At 43.9% G+C, this 20,408-nt stretch overlaps 1 protein-coding gene across 1 annotated transcript in view; it reads left to right on the forward strand.

The window, feature by feature from the left end:
- LOC148911745 (zygotic DNA replication licensing factor mcm3-like) overlaps positions 1-2,680 on the forward strand; it is a 28,583-nt gene extending 25,903 nt beyond the window's left edge. The window contains exons 23-24 of the mRNA XM_089029036.1: positions 396-510; positions 1,607-2,680. Coding sequence (XP_088885162.1) covers positions 396-510; positions 1,607-1,808 — 317 coding nt within the window. The 3' untranslated portion in view covers positions 1,809-2,680. The remainder of the gene's footprint in view (positions 1-395; positions 511-1,606) is intronic.
- Positions 2,681-20,408: the final 17,728 nt, after the last annotated feature.

Here is a 20,408-nt window from a genome sequence, read left to right on the forward strand (position 1 = left end):
ATTATTTAAGTCTAATCTCAAAGATATTTTTTAAATGTTTTAATGAATTGTATTGATTTTTACTAACATTTTAGTATTTTACAGTATATATATATTTAATTATCTTATTATTTTGTTGATAATTTTTGTTGCCCCCAGGGCGCTCCTTGATAACAGCTGTTTGCTGACGAGCTTACCCTGGTAAAACATGTAATTATTATTATTATTATTATTATTGAGTTCAAATATCCTAATTGATCAAAATAAATCTTATTTCCAAAAGTATGCATAAATAGATAGTGACAAAAAGTGTTCAAGGTTCAAGATGTCCTCACTGTAATTTGATTCTTGAAGGTTTCTAATCCCATTCTAACTAGGATCAAAATTGACCTGTTCTTAAACACCTGCCTTCACAGATGTTGTGGAGAAAATAAAGAAGCGTCGCTCATCCAAGCCAAGTGCTGATGACAGCCAGGCAGAAGAACAAATGGACACAAGTGAAGCAACACAAGGAACAATAACAGATGAACGGTAAGACGATTTCAGTTCTTTTGCCTTCTGCTTTGCTGTATTGAATACTCCTGTTGCTTTAGAAATAGTCTTTAATCAATGTTCTCATACTCATTAATAATTCATGAGGAAACCAGCCAATCAATGGGCTATTTTTGGGTCACATGATGTTACTTGAAACCTGGTAAAGTCTTGTGAAAGGAGTGGATTCAGTCTGTAGTAACTGGAACAAAATTAATTCAGTCCTAGGACTGAATTAATTTTGTTCAAGTTACTCCAAGTCGAATAATAATGAGTATGAGAAGTAATATTTCAAAGCCTCCAATATCGGACTGGACGGGATTTCAAGTCCGCGCAATTAGTTGGAACTAATTGCTTGGACTTGAAATCCTGTCCAGTCCGATATTGGAGGCTTTGAAATATTACTTCTCTAGTATCAGGCCATGTGTTTAACCCTGTAAAATAATGCAAGATCGTTGGTGTATCTTGTGATGGATGCTGGAGAAAAAATAATACTCAAAGAAATGACATCATTAAACTATCTTTGAATCAAAATGAATATTAGGTATTGTGAAATTATATTGTTATACCATAGTATCCTTCAATGGCAAGTGTTTCGATGATGACAAAAAGGGTGTGGGGGAGGGGAGGGTGGGACATAGTGCTGGAGGAAGCAAAGTGGAGGGAAGATGAGCCAAACTTGTAATATTTAAAAAAATCTTTAATACCTTGAAATCCTCACAAACTATCATTAATTATAAGCAAGGTTTGTGCTACTCCTTAAACTCCTTGAAAACTCCTTGAATTTAATTCACGTTTTCAAGGGCACTTGAAAAGCTCTTGAATTTTACGATGTTAGCGAAACTCCTGGGATTTATGCTTTGATCATTACTTGCATGGTTCTGAAATAGATCTAGTCAGAAATATCGGAAAATCTTAAAGTCAGCCTTGTGCAACCACCGTGTAAAACCTTGGCATAGTTAGCTGAACATACTCCTTGAAAATTCATTTTTGGGTCCTTGTATACTCGACCTTGAATAGTCCTTGAATTTTAAGTCGTTACCTCAGCATGAACACTGTATGAGTTACTTAAATGTGAATTATTTCTGTTTGACAGACTTGCCAAGTTTAAAACCTCCTTGGTAAATGCCTTCTCCGCTGCTCATGCTCAATCCCTGCCTCTTGCTCAACTGAGGGAGTCAATAAACAAAGACAATACTGACGCTAAGTATGACGAGCTGGAATTTGACGCAGCCATTCAAATCATGCAAGAAGCTAACCAGATATATGCTGCAGATGACAATGTATTTCTTATTTAACATCGACATAGAAGTATGCATTAGAGAAATTTATTTGCAACATAGAGAGAAGGTAGTTTGGTGATAATTGGTTTATATGTGTATTTAACTATGCATGGTTTCTAATGATTTTACTGCCAATGATTTTTGGGGGCTTTTCATTGCCATCAGTCCAAAATATAATAGGTACAGACTGATTACTTTTGATTGACAGCAGCAGAAAACCAAATTTTAGTGAGCAGCTCCCCACTAGCAAGTTTGCATGTTTATGAAAATAGCAGTAACATGCTTTTACCATGCTTTTTCTTGGTTAAAGATCAAATTTAAAGCTAAAAGCAAAATCAAGGCAGGAAAATTAATTTAAGCATGTATAAAAGCTACAACATCCAGTTCTGTAAAACATGGTTACACCTCAACCCAGTGTATCCCATGATGCACTGGGACAAAATGGTTCAAGTCACTAACTTGATATGTATGTTGAGTGTATATATATTTCAATACCCAGTTACAGTGGATATTCTCGGTGGTGCCTGTAGTAACAAGCCTCCGCAATATCGCAAGTTATTTACAGGCATTTCTTTGTCAGTATTATCCACCAGGGAATATTTGCTTCTGTCCCCAATAGTTAGGTGTCTGTAACATTGGAGTGCCTACGAGGCTACAGTTGACTGTAGATTGTAATATTTTGAACCTCTTTATTTCATTTCCTGGAAAGGAATACTTTATAATACCAGCAACTTTGTTACCCTACTTTAGGTTACTTGAAGAGTCACACCATATATCTGTGAAACATTTACTATGTAGTGCTTAAAAATATTTAGTTAACAATTATTTAGTTGTAAAATAACTTAGAATTCACTCATAAACCAAATAAAGACGCATTGAGGTATTTCCTTTTTGCTCCCAATGTTCTGCTCTGTTAATATCCACTTTTGTACAAAATAGCTGCAATTAGACAACACGTTTGGTTTTGTTTCACGGATATATTGCATGCATTCTAAGACTTAACAAACTTGTACAACAAAGTATGTTAATGAAGATATTTAAAACACCAATATTTTACAGTTTATTCATTTAAACTATCAAAGGTATCTTGATATTTAACATACAAAGTTTCTCTTATTCCTCTTTCATTCACTTTTTTCTTTTCTCTTCCTTTTTTCTTTCTCATTCTTTCTCAGTTGTATTTTATTTTATTTTCTTTGCTAGCCTGCTTATTTTCAAGTCTTGTTTTCATTCCACTTCTCTTCACCCTCCTTCCCTTCTCTTGTCTATTCATTTATCTTTACTTCTCCTTTATTTCTGCTCTGCTCTGCTCTGCTCTGCTCTGCTCTGCTCTGCTCTGCTCTGCTCTGCTCTGCTCTTCTCTCTTCTCTTCTCTTCTCTTCTCTTCTCTTCTCTTCTCTTCTCTTCTCTTCTCTTCTCTTCTCTTCTCTTCTCTTCTCTTCTCTTCTCTTCTCTTCTCTTCTCTTCTCTTCTTCTCTCTTCTCTTCTCTTTTCTTCTCTTCCCTTCCCTTCTGTTCTGTTCTCTTCTCTTCTAGTCTCCACTCCTCCTCTCCTCTCCCATCTTTTCCTTTCCCATTCCTATTTTCTCTTTGTTTTAGTCTTGTTTATTAATAATAGCTACAGCCAAACAGTAGCATTTACTACGGATCAGCAAAAGCTGCAGCAACTGTGATATACTAACGACTTTCTTTGTTGCACTTACACGCCCGACAATTCAGTCTATGATTTTTCAACTAAGAAAACTTAAAAAATTAAATTGGCGAAAAAGCGCCATTCTAAGTAACTTTAATTTCGTAACTTCATAGAATGAGTTTTTCATCACCTGTTTCAATTCAAACACAGTTTCCTTGAACAAAGCGACGTAGTGCGCATTTATTTTTGTGTGGTGGGTGGGTGGGTGGGTTGGTTGGGTCGGTTGGATGGTTGGTGGTTGGGTTGGATTAGTGGCTGGATTAGTGGGTTGGTAGGATGGTTGGGTGGGTGGTTTGGTTTGTGTTGTTGGTTCATATGGTTGGTCCATTAGTGTCCATTAAATAGTCTTCACCCGTGGAGGGGGATTGGAATTTCCAAGGGTGGGGAGGGTCTGAGGAGGGTATATTGTGTAGTACCAGAAAATATCCATACCTTCCCCATGGAGGGGGATTGGAATTTCCAAGGGGTGGGGAGGGTCTAATGAGGGTATATTGTGTAGTACCAGAAAATATCCATACTTCTCCCATGGAGGGGATGAGAATGATTGTTTGGGAGGAGAGGGAGTGGTTGTTTTCACGACGTTGGTAAAACTCCTACGATTTCCATGATTCATTCATTATTTTACATATTGACAGGAGCGGATCCAGGAATTTTAGGAGGGGGGTGGGGGACTATTACAAAGGTTTTACCAAGAACTTGCGGAAAAGAGGGGATGACTTACTAAGGATAATACTGAGAAATGTGAGCGAAAGGGGGGTGACTATAATCACCCAATTTTACTACCCCTGGATCCGCCCCTGTATGTCGCTCCATAGTCGAAACATTCGACTTGGCTTGTCGAATTTGTGCTGGACTCAAACCTATTCAATAGAGTTGAACTTACTTGCGACAAACATCATTCGCTAACCATGAGCCTATTTAGAAATTAATAGCTTCGACTGAACTTAGTTCATGGTTGGTTCGACATTTGCCATGGCTAGTTGGGTACATCTATCGGTTTCCCCGCGCTTCACATCGGTAGTATAGGGGATGGGGGTTCCAGCGCAACGACCACCGGAGGATTACCCGTCTAAAGTGAATTCCTCGATTCGTACCGCGATTACCCGCATCCCGTGTCTATGTAGTTAAATATGTTAGTCTATATATGGAGTGCGAAGATTGTAAGAGGACTTTTAAGAAAGAAGTGGACTTGAAGAAACATTTGAAGATGAAGACGAAATGTATGAGCAGCTATGATTGTGGATGTGGTAAGAAGTTTGAGACTAAGGTTAAATTGTTTTGGCATTGTCAGGATTGTGAGTATGACTACGACGATCTGAAAAGGGTCTGGAATTAGGTATAAGATATTTCCTATTATATAGATGGAATCCCAAAGCAATTTCGAAACGGTGTCAATACCCGGTAACGGTGAGATTGACGTTAGACAGTTTTGGCGTCAGTCAGAAAGGAAGGTCAAGAGAACGCTTCGAAAAGGTATAGAGGAATTAGGAGCCCTAAAAGCGAGTATAATGGTAGAAGTAAGTTTGTCAAAAGATGAGGTAACGACAACAGCAATGCTGCGATCAAAGTCACTGGTTATATTAGAGTCCACGAATCTGGATAGGTCACTCAGCGAAGCCTTAGAAGCAATAATGGAGTCGCTGTCTAACTACACGAAAGAAGGATCAGGTTGGACAGTGGAGGAGGTAGAAGGTATGGAGGTTAGCATGGCAAGGTACGTGCCAATACGAGGAGGAAGTTACGTCCCCCTACCAACGTGGGTAGGAAGGAAGAAAGCCATAGTCAACGTAAAAAATGATGACAACAGATGCTTTATGTGGGCAATACGATCCGCACTGTATCCAGTAGATAAGGATCCACGTAGACCAAGCAAGTACCCAACAGATGATTTGGAGTGGGATGGCGTAGAGTTCCCAATGCAGTTGATAGACATACCGATATTCGAGCAGGAAAATGACCTAGCCATTAACGTTTACGGAGTCAGAGACCAAACGATAGTGCCACTAGTGCTGTCAAAGAGTAAAGGAGAACGAATACACCTCTTCTACCACGGCGGACATTATTCGTGGGTCAAACATGTTAGCAGACTATTTTACAGACACACCAAACACAAAGGCAAGAAATACTTCTGCGACTGTTGTTTGTTATCCTTTACCAGCGTTAAAGCTCTAAAGGATCACGACGAAATATGTCGCGGAGTCGAAGAAGTGGCGCAACGGATCCAGATGCCCACAGATAAGAACCTATCGTACTCAGACCATCAAAAGCAGATGCAGGTGCCTTACGTGATATATGCAGACTTTGAAGCGTTGATAACTAAGGAAGAGCAGAAAAGTGGTGTCACGAATAAGGTGGGATTACACGAGATCTGCTCCTTTGGTTACATAGTAGTCAGATCAGATGGTAAGGCCAACCCTCCTGTGATTTACCGAGGTAAGAACGCAGCTAATAAGTTTCTAGAAGCATTGCGAGAAGAGGAGGAAGAGATAAGAGAACAATTAAGACGCCCAAAGAAGATGGTATTTACCAAAGAGAACCAGGAGGCTTTTACCAAGGCAAAGAAATGCCACATTTGCCAACATACGCTTCTCCAGTTTGGAAGACGGGCCAAGAAAGCGTGGGACGAAGATGGAAAGTATCTAGGAGAAGCTCATTTTAAATGTGGCAGGTATGCAAGGAAGGGGGGAAAGCCCAACAAGCCTTCCACCCACTGCATTCATTGTCATAAAGCATTCGTTGAGGATTTCTATGTGGATAAGGTTAGAGATCACTGCCACATCACGGGTAAATACAGAGGTGCGGCTCATTGGAAATGCAATATAAACTTCAAAGTAGATCCAGAAATGGAAATACCTGTATTCTTTCACAATTTAAGGGGTTACGACAGTCACTTACTCTTACAAGGAACAGACGGCTCCGAAGTAAAGTGCATACCCAACAACAAAGAAAGGTACATGTCCGTAACTGTGGGCAAGCTGAAGTTCTTAGACTCGCAGCAGTTCATGGCGGACTCCTTAGCAAACTTGGTTAAATACAACACGGAGTTCCCCATTTCCAGCCAATACGGCGCGGAAAGGAAAGGAGTGTACCCATACGAATACATGGACTCCTGGGAGCGATTCGAAGAACCCCTACCACCCAAAGAGAGATTCTACAGCACCCTAAACGAGTCCGGTATAAAGGACGAGGAGTACCAGCATGCGTTAGATGTGTGGGAAAAGTACTCCTGTGAGAATATGGGAGAATACCACGACATCTACCTACGTTCAGACGTAGTGCTGCTCGCAGATGTTTTCCAAAGCTTTCGAAAGATGGCAATGGAATACTACGGGTTGGATCCAGCGAACTTCTACACGGCTCCTGGGCTTAGTTGGAGTGCGCTGCTAAAGAAGACAAACGCGCAACTGGATCTCCTAACGGAATACGACATGTACCGCTTTATGGAAGACGGTATCCGCGGCGGTGTTTGCGGACCCAGCAGACGATACGCAAAAGCGAACAATCCCACGGTGGATTACGACCCGGAGAAGCCAACCACATACATCTTCTACTTAGACGCAAACAACCTCTACGGTTGGGCAATGTCGCAGTACTTACCTGTACGCGACTTCGAATGGGACAACATAAAGCCCATAGAGTTTTACCTAAACGTAGGTAAAGAAGACGACAAAGGTTACGTGCTGGAGGTTGATTTGGAATACCCAGAGCACTTGCACGACGCGCACGATGAGTTCCCGTTAGCACCAGAAGCAATAGAAATACCATTTAAGCAGCTGAGTCCGCTGCAGAGGGAAATGTGCCCTGGCTACAAACCGTACAGGAAGCTAACGATGAACCTAATGGACAAGAAGAAGTACGCGGTGCATTACCGCAACCTGCAGTTCTATGTGCGCCACGGCTTACGCGTGAAGAAGATCCACCGCGTTTTGAAGTTCACGCAGGAACCATGGATGCGCTCCTACATTGACTTTAACACACAAAAGCGTACGCAGGCAAAGAATGACTTCGAAAAGAACCTGTTTAAACTAATGAACAATAGCGTATTTGGTAAGACAATGGAGAACATCCGCAAGCGCGTAAGCATAAAGATAGCCAGCACCAGAGAGGAAGCAGAAGCATACGTGTCACAGCCTGGATTCGTTAGATACGTAGAAATGTTAAACTTCTACGTGATTCACATGAAGAAAGCGAACCTATTCCTGAATAAACCCGTATACACGGGGTTTACAGTGTTAGACCTATCAAAGCTGCTCATGTATGAGTTTTACTACGACAAGCTAAAACCGAAATACGGTGATAAGTGCCGCCTCTTATACACCGACACCGATTCCTTGATACTAGAGGTGCAGACGGAAGACATTTGCGAAGACTGTGTTCCCGACATCGATGAATACGACACCAGCGATTACCCACGCGACCACTTTCTTTACTCCCCTAAAAACAAGAAAGTAATCGGGAAAATGAAGGATGAGATGAAAGGAAAACCCATCGTCGAATACGTGGGCCTGAAACCCAAGATGTACAGCGTTCTCAAAATGGATGGTGTAGAAAAGAAAGCTAAAGGCGTAAAAAAATACGTGGTTAAGAAGGACATAACCCACGATTCCTACTTAAAGGTCCTGCGTACGCGTAAGGAACAGCGACATAAAATGAACAGCCTGCGCAGCTACGGACATCAAACACACAACGTTACGCAGGAGAAGGTGTCACTGTCAGCATTTGATGGTAAGAGATGGATGTGTGATGATGGTATTCATACGATAGCATTCGGACATCACACGATAAGCAGTTCTTCTTTGACGAACCCACGAGTGGGACCATCATGAAGATAATACAAGATGGGCTGACCCTTCTTAGCTAGCGCACTTCGGATCTGGTAAGTTTCCAAAGACCAATTAGGATCCGTAGCTCTTTTGGATCCTCCTTCTAATTCACCCGGCTCATAGAGATATCGAACCGTGACATCACCTAATCTCTTTTCCTGGGGGAAGACCGCCCTCGAACTTCTGACGTAGGATTTGTGCTCCACGTGTTTCTTTTTTATGGCATCCTTGGGTTTCATTCCCGTAGCCCTGGCCGCCTCGTTGTTCAAAGCCGCGACGACCTGGGGGAGCCTCTGAGTCCATTCCCTGTTGCGTTTGGAGGGATCTTCCAGCTCTTTCCAATACTGGTATCCAAAGAGACGCTCAGCCAGGGTCTTATTGAATCTTTCGACAATGCTCTGACCCCTGTGGTACTCAGCTTCGGCTCTCCTAATCTTAGTGTCATGGTCTTTCAGGGTCTTAGTAACCACGCCCATGAACTCTGTCCCCGCATCCACTTGCAGCAGCTTAGGCCATTTCAAGACGCGCTTATAAATCCTACCTAGGGCTTCTGCGACTTCTCCAGAATCCTTGCTGGTTATGGGTTCGGCGTCCTTATATCTGCTTGCGATATCGACTACGGTCAAAGCGTATCTATAGGTCTTTCTTCTTACCTTGTCGTGTGGTAAGAAAAGCAAATCTGCCTGATGAACTTCATTGGGGGTATTTACGGTAAAGCTGGGCCTGGGAATGTACTTGGGCACGGGAAGATAAACCTGCCAGAGGGTTTGTTTTCTTAGCCAGTTCTTAGCCGTTTCTTCTGATACCCTGGCCGCGGTCGCGAGTTTCTTGATGGCCGACGCTCCTTTCCAATAGCCTTCAGGCCCATAGTAAATCCTTTTGAGTTTGTCCTCTACGCGGCCCATTATATGAATTCCAAAACAAGATTGATCTTGCGTCCGTTGAAATCCACCGTCTTTCCGTCCACTTTAATGGTGATGTTTACGCTTTCTACCAAATTAGACAAGTCATAGCTCAAAGAAATGGGAGTGTATTCTACTGGGTCAAATGGATTACCTTTGGGCAGAAACTTGGACATAAGAGAAGACTTTTCTCCATTGTTGTAACTATGGACCAAGTCGCAATAGACTTCGTAAGAGGATGCGACTTTCCATTTCACAGGTATGGCTGTGTTGGTAATCGTCTTGCCTGAGGCACATAATAAAGATCCCAATGGGTCAAGCTTTCCAAAAGTCATTGAATAGTTTGGCATATTGTGTTTGAGGGTCATTTCGTGCGGCAACCCCGTGGTGAGAGTATAACCGTGTTTTGCTAATTCCTTGGCCAGTGTGATTGGTGTGTAATGTCCATCGGGCAGCAATACGGCTTGATAGTTAGATCCTCCTGTATGCTCAGTGACTATGCCCCTAATCAGGTTATGCCAAGAATTGTACAAAGAGCAACTAACCAACCGAACCTTATGGGCTTTAATGGGGGGATTCAAGTAAGTGGTAAAGTCATTCTTGTCGCTTTCCAAAAAGACGATCATATATTTCAGGAAACACAGTTTCCTTCGTTAGAGCAGATACGCCAAAGCTACGCCCCCTGCCAGTCCTGCGACTCCTACAAAGACCAATTCATTGTCTTTTTGTTTCTTAGATGGCTGGTAGTAATTCTTGAACTGAGGCCTTTTCAACCCCGTCGATGCCGCGGGGTGTGCTTGCGCATAAAGTTTGAAGGCGTAGTCTGTGTTTTTGAAGTTCTTATCCGCCTGCATCTTGTCTTGGTAGTTCTTGTCCAACCAATCCCTGTGAGCTTGTCTTTTTTCATTCCAAGCCGCCACGTCTCGCTGATATTTCTCCAGCGCTAAGTCGTGTCTCTTCCTTTCGGCGGCTAAATCTCCGCTGCGATCACCTCTAACTAATCTATCCAAATATTGACCGCCATAATTAGCTCCAGTGAATGCTAAAGCTGCAATAACTCCACCTGCGACCACGCTAGCCATATATATTACACCGTAGGGAGGTACTTTTCCTTCCGTAGGTAATCCTTTACCATGATAGCCCCGCCTACGGCAGCGGTCATCTTAGCAAAATTAGCGAAGCTCTTGCTTGGGTCTTCAGTAAAGTCTTCTTTGAGCACTTTCTTACCTACCCAACCAATACCCGCAACGATGGAAGTAATAATAGCTGCTTCTTCAACAGTTTTCAATAACGCGGTTGACATTATATTACAAAGCGAGAAGGTTATTACTCCATTTCAGGGATCTTACTTTTTCTAACAGCCGGTTCCACAGGTGCGTGCACGGGCGCGTGATATGTTGGTGGTCCTACCTTTTTCGTTGCCCGCCATTGTAAGTAAAGGCTGCCTGCTGCTATAGCAACTCCTAACGCGCCAATGACGTACCCAGGATTAATAAAGGATTCCTCTTCTTTCTCTTCCACCTTTTCTTCTTTTTTTGCCTTGTTCTTCCTGTTCATCTCCGCGAGCTTCTTCCCCGCGGCAACTCTGCCTGGAGATTTAGCCTTGGTAATCTTGGTATCTTCTACGGGAGCCTTTTCTGGTTGTTCTTCGGTGCCACTCATCTTATATTAAGGGACTTGAAGGACTTGACAAGTAACTTGGTTACGACTTGAGAACGACTTAATAATGACCTGACTAAGTACTTACGAATGACTTGACTAAGTACTTATGGTGACTTGACTAAGTACTTACGAATGACCTGACTAAGTACTTAGGGATGACTTAACTAAGTACTTGAGGCGACTTGATCAGGTACCTCAGCAAGTGCCGCCTGGAAGACCTTTTCAACGTCCCTGTCCTTCTTGAAGTCCTTCCAAGACACCAGTACCTCCTTCAAGTCGACGTGCTGAGCTACGTGAAGTGCCGCAGAGGCGACTGCCATTAACTTACCACACTTCAAAGACAACCACCCACAGGTTATCTTAAGTTCTTGGGCGATGACATAGTCCTCGCTTATGTCCTTCCGTAGTTGCTCCACGTCGTCTATGGGCAGCGCAAGTCCAAGCAATTTAGTTGCAAGTCGGATAGCGGAGTCTGCTACGGCGTCCGTGGTCTTACTTGCAAGTGCGGCCTCGTACCTCTTATGGAACTTTTTAACTTCCTCTTCTGGCAACTTGTTAACTTGCTCATGGGTAAGTTCCTTACCTATCATTTCTTTACACTTCCCCGAAGACACAAGGATGTTAAGTTGTTCCTTAAGGTTACTTTCGTCTAACTGTGTGGGGACTTCATCTAAGAGCTGCTCAATGTCCATATATCTTTATGGAATACGGAAACCTCAAAGAGAAGATCATCTTGGAATGTTGGTGCGTTTTTAAATGTCGCATGTATTCGTGTAACTGTTCCTTGGATATCTCACCGCCGTAGTCGCTTAAGATGGTTTCCAGGTCAGACTTGCTCGGAGTATAAAATACGACAAGCGATCCTATGTTTTCCCTAAAAGGCTTAGAGACGCTGGTAAGCTGCTGCGAGAGCAACCAAACGCTGATATTGTCGTGTCTGCCGCTAAAGGCGAGCTTCACCAACTCTGACGTGCGTCTTTTTACGTCGTCCCCGCAGGCGATGTCATCCAGTATGAGCAAGGTTTGCGTATTCTTGGGGAATTGTTTGTGCCAAAACTTAAGATGGCTGGATAACTCGTTAGGGTCTAAGATATCTACGAAGAAGTCGTCGTCTTTCACTCCTATGCCCGTCCAGGTGCGGTTATTCACGTAGGTGGGGCAAAGCAGCACTATGTAGTCGAAGCGGTATCTAAAGGGTCCTAATAGCTGCTCCACGACGAACTGGGTCTTTCCGCAGCCGGTGGGTCCTACTATCAGAGCGTTACAAGGCATGTGATCTGGGTTCATTTATATCCCTTCTTTCGAAGGGAACTTGTTCCCTGATATATATGGAGCCAGTGGAAGCAGTGCAAAGAATTGTCGCCGACGCAAAAGATAAAAGAGACACCATAGAAATGCAAAGGGAGGAGATAGACCGGTTAAAAGAGCGCGTGCAGGAGTTGTACGATTAAATGTGCGGTCTGAAGCGTGCAGAACGGTTTGGCGCGCTGATAACGATGGCAACGTGGGCTAAGGAGTCCGTTAAGGACTTCATGCGATATCCCCCGTAGAATGTTAACAATAAGGTTAAATCTTTGTTAAGGATGCCTGGAAACTATTTAAAAAGTGTCTTAGAATGTTAACAATAAGGTTAAATCTTTGTTAAGTCGCCCATAAGCTATTCCAAAAAATGCCTCAGAATGTTGACAATAAGGTTAAATCTTTGTTAAGTATATGTGGAAACTATTTAAAAAGTGTCTCAGAATGTTGACAATAAGGTTAAATCTTTGTTAAGGATGTTAAATGGAGGCTAAGATACTGTTAAGTATATATGGACTGTTTGATGTGTAAAAAGGTGTTCAGCACCAAACAAAGACTGCAATACCATGTTCGGCATGGAGTTTGCACGAAGAAGCCAATTAGTAAGGTTTGTAAGGATTGCGGTAGGAATTCAGCACCGTTCAAAAGATGCAACAACATCAGGATAAACGCATTTGTGGGCTTTGTAAGGACTGTAATAAGGAATTCCACAACCCCTTCGAAATGCAGCAGCATCTGAAAAGGGGCGTCTGTAATCGAACCAGACAGTGTAGTTTCTGTAATAAGATACTTAGTAGTCGTCAACGTTTACAGACGCACCGGAGAACGCATGAAGTGAATTATAGGTTTCTCTCCCGCGCTTACGACTTGGAAGGCGTGGATTGCTACCAATGTGCGGATTTGATGTGTCGCTGCCCGCATAAAGAGGATTACTTAAAGTGCTACTACGACGAAAATCGCTCAAATTTGGATTCAGCTGAAACTTCCTAAGAATACTCTTTAAAGGTCCAATAATCACTGTATGAAGTGTTTTCTCGATATTCATGACGAAAGTATGATATTTTTACGATTATTTTTTGGAGTCTGTGACGTCATAAACTCAACATCGAACATCGCTCCATACATTTCTTTGTAGTTTATGATCAAAATATCAGTAGTAAAGGGAGAAAGAAATACCCAAACACCCCAAAATATAAATCATAGTCACAAGTAATGTGAAATAAGCACATTAGCCACCCTTTGGACTTCATAGGAATAAAATAAATTAAGGATTTATATACAAAGAAATGTATGGAGCGATGTTCGATGTTGAGTGTATGACGTCACAGACTCCAAAAAATAATCGTAAAAATATCATACTTTCGTCCTGAATATCGAGAAAACACTTCATACAGTGATTATTGGACCTTTAAAGAGTATTTTTAGGAAGTTTCAGCTGAATCCAAGTTTGAGCGATTTTCGTCGTAGTAGCACTTTAAGGAATCGCATAGATTACCATAAGAAGATAGTCCGTACTTTCCCCTCTTTTGAACACGCCGAAGGCGTTCCGTGGACTAAAAGGGAGTATTGGAGGCAGGAGTGCGATCGTTGTGGTTGTGTTAGAGAAGAGGAACATATCTTCAACTGTCTTAACAAAGATTTAACCTTATTGTCAACATTCTGAGACACTTTTGAAATAGTTTCCAGGCATCCTTAACAAAGATTTAACCTTATTGTCAACATTCTGAGACACTTTTGAAATAGTTTCCGGGGTGTCTTAACAAAGATTTAACCTTATTGTCAACATTCTGAAACACTCTTTGAAATAGTTTCTGGGGGCCTTTAATAGTAAAGCAGGGTTTGTGCAAAGAGTCTCAAATCCTGATCTTATTTTTCGTGTTGTTTGTTAGGGATCAACATTTAACAAAACAACAATAAAAATAAGGACCCCTTTTAAAGGTATATGCTAGCCTACGCAGCCGCATTCAATATATGGACTGTATTACATGCGAACTACCAAGCGACTGCATAATCCCTGAAACCCCCGCAATTCGTGAGGAGAAAAAATACACCTGCCTTCATTGTGGCAAGGTATTCCCCGAAGGATCCTTTGTGGGGCATTGGTGCTCCGCGGATCCTAAAGCGCAGCGGACTTTAGCAGACGCGCTTAACTACAAAGAGGAGATGGAGTGACCCTCCTTTCAATGTCGAACTCCCACCTCCCATTCTTCTTACCATGCGAGCGCAGATGGGTGAATTCCTCGCCCTGTATGACGTACCTGACCCTATCAGGCGCCCACAGGGAATACTCTATGCCGTCACTGTCTTTGAGGACCAGCCGCAAGCGGTTGATATCCTCGAAGACGACATAACTTTTTATTTCATACGCAATACCTTCTATTAGATCTCGCCAATGTATTTGCCGCAGGCTCATTATACCTATGGAATATCTTTAAGTGCGTTGCCAAGGTCTCCGAGGTCTTGAAGGCCTTACAGCACCACCTGCAAGGAATTCGTAGGCGCTCTGCATACTCCGTGATCTCCCTGCAAATGACGTCGTAGTCGCTGCTAATCATTACCTTATAACCGTTTTCTTCATACCTCTGTAAGAGTAGTCGCTGATCCTCGGATAATACCCCGTTGCCTTTTGGAGTCTTCAGCTCGATGCAGAATCCACGGTAATGGGTGTGCGCATTCAAGATGAGCAGGTCGGGCTGACCGCGTTGATATCCTTTCTGCCAACACTTTATACGTTTGCCGTCCGAATCCTGCAGTTCGCCTAGACCAGGGGTCACACGCATTTGGGGGTAAAACCTGCGGATGTAGTCCACTACCTTTTTATGCAGGTCAAACTCATTTTCTATTTTGAATACCAACTTGTTTGGACCGTCAAACCGCTTTTCTATTGCATATCGACCGTCCTTACGCAGCGCGGGTAGGACCTCTTCGAATACCCAATCCTGAAATGCTTCTGCCTTTGGCATCTTTGAACTACATATTAATTGATAAAACCCAGGTTCGGATATGAACACGGAATGTGGGTGAATAGTAGAAGGGATGCGATTCGTTACCCTTAACTCACTCAGCCTTTTCTTATGTTTTTCAGAGACGTGGTCACTAATAGCTTTTTTGGTGTTTTCGTATCCTAACGCAGACGCCACCTCCTTTGCTTTAAAGTAAGGCTTGTCGCCTTGCACTATGCATTGCAGTTTGGTTTCGTTGTTTTGAAATACGCGAAGCATATTATACGTAAGGAATATTTTAATAGGCAACGCTCTTTAGCTGATTCATTTCTACGCTTAACTGCGCGTCAGACACCACGAAGACGTAGCAGTTTATCTTATCACCGTCGCCGGCACTGGCGTTTTTGGTGCGCTTGATCTCCAATGTTATGCCATCCTGCGTATTTACTAGACGTAAACCCTGACCATGCAGGTCTTCGTCGTTAATGGTGCGCATATCAATCCACAGCGCATACTTATCCTTAAAGAATTCCTCGGGGCTAATTTGGTCACCAAACTTGCGCTTGGCCTCTCTGTACACGTCTGCGGGCTTTATTCCCTGCGAGTAGACCTTGTTTGGAACGCCGTTAACGCTTACTCCTACGTTAGTAATGTTGGGGTTATGAAAGGCTTCGGAGTCGCGCTTACCGGCTTCGTAGGGTTTGGCAAACACCAACATCAGCCCCGTGAGACTTCTTCGGGGGAGGTTAATACTTTGGTTGATAACCTCATCCGTCTTATCCAAGAAGCTAAATGTCTTGTACATCACTACGTGGTCGTAAAGGAATGCCTTCCCTGCACTGTATTCCATGCCAGCGCTACGGGCCAGCTCTTCGCTGTACACGGTCTCATACTGCAGCTCTAAGTTGGTGATAGAATAGGGATCCACGGCTCCACTGATTGCGCTGTCCATGCCTCCTATGACATTCGTAGTGTCCGCCAAGGTTACTTCAAACTGTAACTCGGATAACTGCCTGGGGTAGTACACGCCATGACTCGTAATCACTTCGAAATCCAAAGGGATAACGTACTTGCTACCATAGGCGGTCTTTACCCTCGTTGCGTCTGCTACTGCGGTTGCTCCGCTGGAGTCCGTAGGCGCGGGGTTAGTATCGCTGCGAAGCTTACGAAGGATAACGCTTCCAATTCCCTGCTCTATCTTTTGTGCACGGTCGAAGGCTGTTAGCCACAGATCCTTATACGTGGTGTACAAATCGTACCTATTCAAATCCAAGAGGGATTCCCCTGCGAACTTGATTCTCATCTTAGAGACGAGGTTCCTACCCACATTATTGACGGTATAGCGCTTGTCCTTGGTGCTTGGTTGTATTGCTAGGTCAAACCTTAAAGCCAAGGTACCAGGAACCAATACTAGGTTATCCGTTAGGCGGGGCACGCCTACGTACAGCGTCTCCCCCGGCTTTGCGCTAGAAGGCGTGAATGTAACCCGGTGAAAGGTGCGTTCTGCTTTCAGTCCGCCAACCTGCTTAGGTAATACGTTGGGGTTTAACTTTGAGCTTATCATATATAATGGAAGTAGAAGGAACGGATCCAGACTTTGACCCCACCACTGAGGAAGGTCAGGCTGACATTAACGACGGTGACGAAGAACCGCTGCTTCCCACCCAACAAGTCGACGATTCCCTAAGGAATAGAATTGCAAAGGCCCTAAGACATCCCAAAGCACGCGAGTACACGTTTCCGCGTGAGCACATAGAGCTTCAAAACATGGGCGAGCCGGAAGCAGCCGCACGGGAAACCATAGAGTGGGCGACGCAAGAGCTAACGCAGCGCTATTCCCACTTTGACGTTGACGACGTAAGGCTCACAGAACGCGAAAACAAAGTCCTCATAAGCGTCCAAGACCTAAGATTTCCTGACAAAGACCGCTGGACGAAACCACAACCCCTCTTTGATGAGAATGGTGACGTTAGGGGTGACGTCTCAAGATTAAAAGGCTTCCAGCGTGCCACTAGAAGCATGTTAGAAGGCTTGGAAGCATTGAACGAAAGGATTGCGCTAGAAAAACGCGCTATCGAACTGCAAAAAACGTTAAAAGAAAGGGAGGAAGAATACGCAAAGCTAACTCAGCTAATTGTCGATGCTGAAAAAAAGTTCGGTAACGAAAGAATGGTAGAAATGAGGAACCAGTTGGATAAAGCTTTGCGCGAAAGGGATAAAGCACAAAGGGACCTGGAGGAGGCCAAAGGCTCAGGCGCCTCAGCGGAAGCGCTGCGGGAAACGTTGGAAGAAAGGGAGGAGGAATACATGAAGCAAAACCAACGGCTTGCCGACGCGCATAGGAGGGAGGTCGAATTTAAAAATCAAGAAATAGCTGAGTTGGTAGACCAAAGAACCCGAATTCGACGTGAAAGAAATCAGGCTCAAAGGGCTCTTAACCTCGCCCTGCAAGAGTTAGACTTAATTAGAGGCGATACCGAAAACCTACAAACCACCATAGCTGGCTCTTTGGTGGAAAGGCGGCGGTTAATGGCTGAAATCAATACTAAGGAGGAACAAATCCGGCAAAGAGATCAGGCCATCGAAGACCTGGAGGAGCAAATAGAGCGGCAGCAAGAAGTAGTTGCGGACCAAACTCGTACCGAAGAGGAAAGGGAGGCTGCCCAAAGGGAAACAGAAGATCTAGAGGTGCGCCTTGCGGAATTACGGGCGCAAAAGGAAAACCTGGAAAAGGAGCTGGGGCTTACCACCAAGGAAAAGGTAAAAAGAGCCCTTTTGAAGTATGGCGTTCCGCTGGCGTTTGCGGTTGCTATTAGCACCGTAGTAGGAGTTATCCTATCCGCGCTTAAGGCTACAGGCGCGGGCGTAAGCAAGTTAGGTAAGGGACTAACGGACTTGGGAAAAAAGATGGCAGCCGGTCTTCCTGGGCTGCTGGGTAGTGTTCTTGGCCTGGCACTTAGGGCCGGCGGCGAACTGTTAAAGTTCGTGGGGAATAACATTTGGATATTAGTCGTAGCTATTGGGGTGGTACTCCTGAAGAAGATGAAGGGTTGATCTTATCCTTGTGTATTACTGGTGGCTTATCGTCGTCAGGCGCCCGAGGCGTCCTCGACTGGGGATAAGTAAAGATAGTATTCGCACCGCCTTGATAATTTGGTATCAAGGGTATGGCAGTCATGGTGCTAATGGTCTTATGATTCCAGGTAGCATCCACCACGCTGCCCTTTGACGTCGTGGCATTAAATACGACAAAGCCTTTATAGCTGGTGCCTGGGATGACGTCGCCGGGACGAAGTTGAAGCTTCGCATATTGACAATTGACTATCATATGAAAAGTCACCGGCGACTGGTTTTCCGCACTCGATGTCGAAGCCTCATACGTGAAGTGTGATGGGTGCCTGCTATTTACCTTTTTCCTATATGATAAAAGTGGGGCGTTGGCCTCATCTACAATCCTAAACCCAAGATTACAGCTATTCCGTAGGTTAATGTTAAGGGTACACATAACCAATCCTAAACCCCCAACCTTTACCCAAATTCCGGTATCGTGCCACTCATCCCCCTGGTAGTAAATCTCCCCTAAGTAATAATGGAAGTCTTCTTCCTTTACGTGCGGGCTCATATATTTCAGCAAATAAATTTGCTTCTAGAGACTAAGCACCGTAAGAGTGCTAATGGTCTTGTGATTATAAGCCGTATCTCTCTGATTTTCTATACTATTTATGCAAACGCTCCCGGTGTCATCTACTCTCATTTGCAACTTTACCTTCCCATGGCAATCAGCAACCATATGAAGAGTCCAAGTCGTAAGATTCTCAGCGCTATTCGTTGGCGGCTCTACGGAGAAATGCGCAGGCTCCCTGTTGTTTGTCTTATTTCTCATAGGCTGCAGTACGCCATTCTCATCCAGGAACCTAAAGCCCACGTTGGCGTGACTACTCGTACCAATGCAAATACTGCATATTATCAGCTTCTTTCCTGAGTAGTTCAAGTCTACAGACATGCCCGTGACATCAACCCAAGATGCCTGGTTGTATTTTTTCTCGCCTGTGTAAGTCGTATAGACACAATCTACTCCAGCTACGTAGGGGTTGTTCATCGCCATATATAATAGCTCAGACCAATGCTTGCAGCTGCTAAGCCGGCCTTTAGTAAGTTATGGTCATATTCCTCAGGTATCGCAGGCAGGACCTTCTTTGATGGTTTCTTAACTACGGGTAGCTTCGTTTCGTGTGACTTTTTTGGCTTCTCTACGAAGTGAGGAATGTTCCTAAGAGTGTCAGAGTTCACGTCATTCACCCCAAACTTCATATCCTTAGTAGCTCGTTGAAGTTTGTTGTTGTATCCTACTACAGAGCCAGTATTTATAGATAAATTACTAGGCATTAACCAACAACCCGGGGCTACTGCATAGTCCAACCTTGCCTTAGAATTTTGTATAGCTAGTTGGTAACGCTGTACGCCCTTGCTAATGTCGCCCTCCAAGATCGAACTTTCGAATAAGATCAAGGCTTCGGCTCGCGTCTCTTCTGCGGCGCCGGTATTTCCGATTATGCTGGATTGGGTATTTACTTGGGCTCCAAGGATAGAATACACGTAAGCTTCTATGCTGCGGTTCAAACGGGCAAGGCCGGCTTTGGTTAACCCTTTACCTTCTGGGGGTATGAAATTAAAGTATTGCTTCGTTTGCTCGTCGTTGGTAATCTTAATAATCAGCGGGTTAGCCCCTGCATACTTACCGCCCTCGTCTTTGAACAGAGGTCCGTCTCTGACTTCCTTAGTGGTCTTAGCGTTTGGTTCAAAGAAGGTGCTACTGTCGTGAGTTTCCTTATGATATCCCGTGTTCCATCGCAACTGCAGCGCATGAACTTCCCTGTTGCTTAGCTCGTGCCCACCAATCCCCCAATAAGCCCAAATGTGCCCCAAACCATTGTTAGCACCCGCGGTACACCTGAAATCCTTCCCTACAACACCGAACTCCTTACAAAGTCTATCATAAGCCGGCACGCTGTATTTATTATCCCTTGGATAGAACGCAGCATCTCCCGGTAATGCAGTAACGCCCATCTCATGCAGTATTCTTCTAACCGTGAAGTGAAAGTGAAACATAAATATTGAATTCTTCATCAAGTTTGCACTTACACCACAGCCGCTAGTGGCACACCAAACCGCAAAGTTCAGCTGCTGCGGCCAATAACGCATGTTAGGACCACTTAACCATTCATGAGATTCCTTAGCGGTGGTATGAACAATGGGAACGTTTTTGAAGATATCTCGCACCTTTAATGGAAAGGA

The sequence above is a fragment of the Actinia tenebrosa genome, unplaced genomic scaffold (genome assembly GCF_029948245.1).
Source record: "Actinia tenebrosa isolate PJP-AT-01 unplaced genomic scaffold, QUT_ActTen_1.0 PGA_scaffold13__45_contigs__length_12533684, whole genome shotgun sequence".
NCBI lineage: Eukaryota > Metazoa > Cnidaria > Anthozoa > Actiniaria > Actiniidae > Actinia > Actinia tenebrosa.